This window comes from Nicotiana tabacum, chromosome 3 (genome assembly GCF_000715075.1).
Source record: "Nicotiana tabacum cultivar K326 chromosome 3, ASM71507v2, whole genome shotgun sequence".
In the NCBI taxonomy this organism is placed as follows: domain Eukaryota; kingdom Viridiplantae; phylum Streptophyta; class Magnoliopsida; order Solanales; family Solanaceae; genus Nicotiana; species Nicotiana tabacum.
This window is the reverse complement of record NC_134082.1, coordinates 200042355-200044924: the sequence shown is the minus strand read 5'-3', so window position 1 is coordinate 200044924 and position 2570 is coordinate 200042355. Positions and strand designations below refer to the sequence as shown.

The 2570-nt window shown below is 41.0% G+C and overlaps 1 protein-coding gene across 1 annotated transcript; it reads left to right on the top strand.

Moving 5' to 3' along the window:
* Window positions 1-499: 499 nt before the first annotated feature.
* LOC142178576 (uncharacterized) lies at window positions 500-1549 on the top strand. The gene is made up of 2 exons (XM_075248404.1): window positions 500-785; window positions 1050-1549. The coding sequence occupies exons 1-2, from the start codon at window positions 500-502 to the stop codon at window positions 1547-1549; spliced, it is 786 nt and encodes a 261-aa protein (XP_075104505.1).
* Window positions 1550-2570: the final 1021 nt, after the last annotated feature.

Here is a 2570-nt window from a genome sequence, read left to right as displayed (position 1 = left end):
GGATATGGCCAATACATGGTATGAAACTATATTGCTAGGAAGGCCAACAGGAGCAGCACCACTAACATGGGACGAGTTCACTAAGTTGTTCAAGAATCATTTTCTTCCAGATAGTCTGATGCAACAATATGCTAGAGACTTTGAGAGATTGGTTCAGACTCCAGATATGGATATGTCAATATATAACACTAAGTTTTGTAAGCTGGCTATATATGCTCCTCACTTAGTGCCTACCGAAGAAGCTCAAGTTCAGAGGTTTGTTGATGGATTGGTTGGTCGTCTATACACTGCAGTAGCCCTACAGATGAAGACTTTATCCTACTATGATATAGTTGACCTTGCTAGAAAGATTGAAAACAAGGGACGTGAGGAGCGTGCAGCTAGTGATTTACGTAAGAAGGCAAAGACAGGAGGGGCTTTCAGTGGTGGTTTTAGAGAAAATAGAAGAGCGGGAAATCAGGGACAACAACAACAACAGGGTTCTTAGACAAGGACACACATGTCTTCACAGTCTACATACAAACCACATTATAGACAAGGTACTAGGGGACCATCATCTTCTGGACATCGTAATTCTAGGCAGATATATGCCACTACTCCAGTCTGCCAGACTTGTGGTAGATCACATTTAGGCCAATGTCGTGTTCTAACTGGAGAGTGCTTTCGGTGTGTCCAGTTGGGACATCACTTGAGGGATTGCCCTCAGCCTCCGAGAAATTTCAACCAGGCTTCTATTCAGTCAGCTGCACCGACTCAGACTACTCGTACTACTTCAGGTGCTACAGGTACAGGAAATAGAGATCGAGGTGCTAGAGACCGTGCTACTATGAATTAAGGACAAGGGAATGTTGGTAGAGGTCAGGCAAGAGTTTTTGCATTTACTAGACAGGATGCTCAGGCCTCGAATGCAGTTGTTACAGGTATTCTTTCTGTCTGTTCATTCGATGCACTTGCGTTGATTGATCCGGGATCTACTCACTCCTATGTGTCCTCGTACTTTGCTTTGAGATTTAGTAGACAACCTGAGCTATTGAATGATCCTTTTCTAGTTTCTACTCCTGTTGGAGAGTCTCTGTTAGCTGAATACGTGTATCGTGCTTGTCATATTAGGGTTGAGGGTAGAGATACTCTAGTTGACCTTATTGTACTTGATATGATTAACTTTGACATGCTGATCGGAACAAAATGGTTATCTTCTTGTTATACTATAGTCGATTGGCATACAAAGATAGTTAAGTTTGAGATACCTAATGAACCTAGTTTTATTCTAAGAGGGAGTCGGGTTCCAGAGATTTGCAAAGTTGTATCTTTTATGAAAGCTCAACGACTTCTGAAGAAAGGTTGTTTGGGTCTCTTAGCTATTGTAAATGATACAAGAAAGGAAACAGTTAGTATAGAAAATTTACCAGTAGTGAGAGAATTTTCTAATGTATTTCCTGAGGATTTACCAAGATTGCCTCTAGTACGAGAAGAAGACTTTGGTATTGATTTGCTACCTGACACACAACCCATATCGATACCCCCATATCGAATGGCACCAGCAGAGTGAGAGAGCTAAAGCAATAGTTACAAGATTTGTTAGATAAGGGTTTTATTAGACCAAGTGTATCGCCATGGGGTGCACCAGTACTATTCGTAAAGAAGAAAGACGAATCCCTGAGAATGTGCATTGACTACAGGCAGTTGAACTAGATAACAATACGCAATAAATATCCTTTGCCTCGTATAGGCGACATGTTTGATCAGTTACAAGGAGCTGCCCACTTTTCAAAGATTGACCTCCGTTCTGGTTATCATCAACTTAGAATCAAAGATGAAGATATTTCTAAGATTGCTTTCAGAACTCGATATGGGCATTATGAGTTTCTTGTGATGCCTTTCGGACTGACTAATGCTCCAGCGGCATTCATGGACTTAATGAATAGGTGTTCAAGCCATTTTTTGATAGATTTGTAATAGGATTTATTGATGATATCCTGATATATTCTCGTAGAGAAGGAGAACACGAGGATCATCTCAGGACTGTGTTGCAGACATTGCGAGAACATCGGCTTTATGCTAAGTTCTCAAAGTGTGAATTTTGGCTAGACTCGGTAGCATTTCTGGGACATGTTGTGTCCAAAAATGGAATTATGGCAGATCCTAAGAAGATCAAAGTTGTGCAGAACTGGCCCAGACCTACTTCTCCTACAGAGATTCGTGGCTTTTTAGGCTTAGTAGGCTATTAGAAGCGTTTTGTGCAGGATTTCTCAAGAATAGCAGTGTCACTGACCAAGCTAACACAGAAAAATGCAAAGTTTTAGTGGACGGAGGAATGTGAGTAGAGCTTTCAAGAACTCAAAACATGTTTGACAACTACACCAATATTAGCCTTACCATCAAGTTCTGGAGGATTTACAGTATTCTATGACGCCTTGAGGGTGGGATTAGGATGTGTTCTCATGCAAAATGGTCGCGTTATTGCTTATTCTTTGAGACAATTGAAAAAGCACGAGCAAAACTACCTTACACGTGATTTGGAGATGGTGCAGTGGCATTTGCTCTAAAAATTTGGAGACATTATCCATATG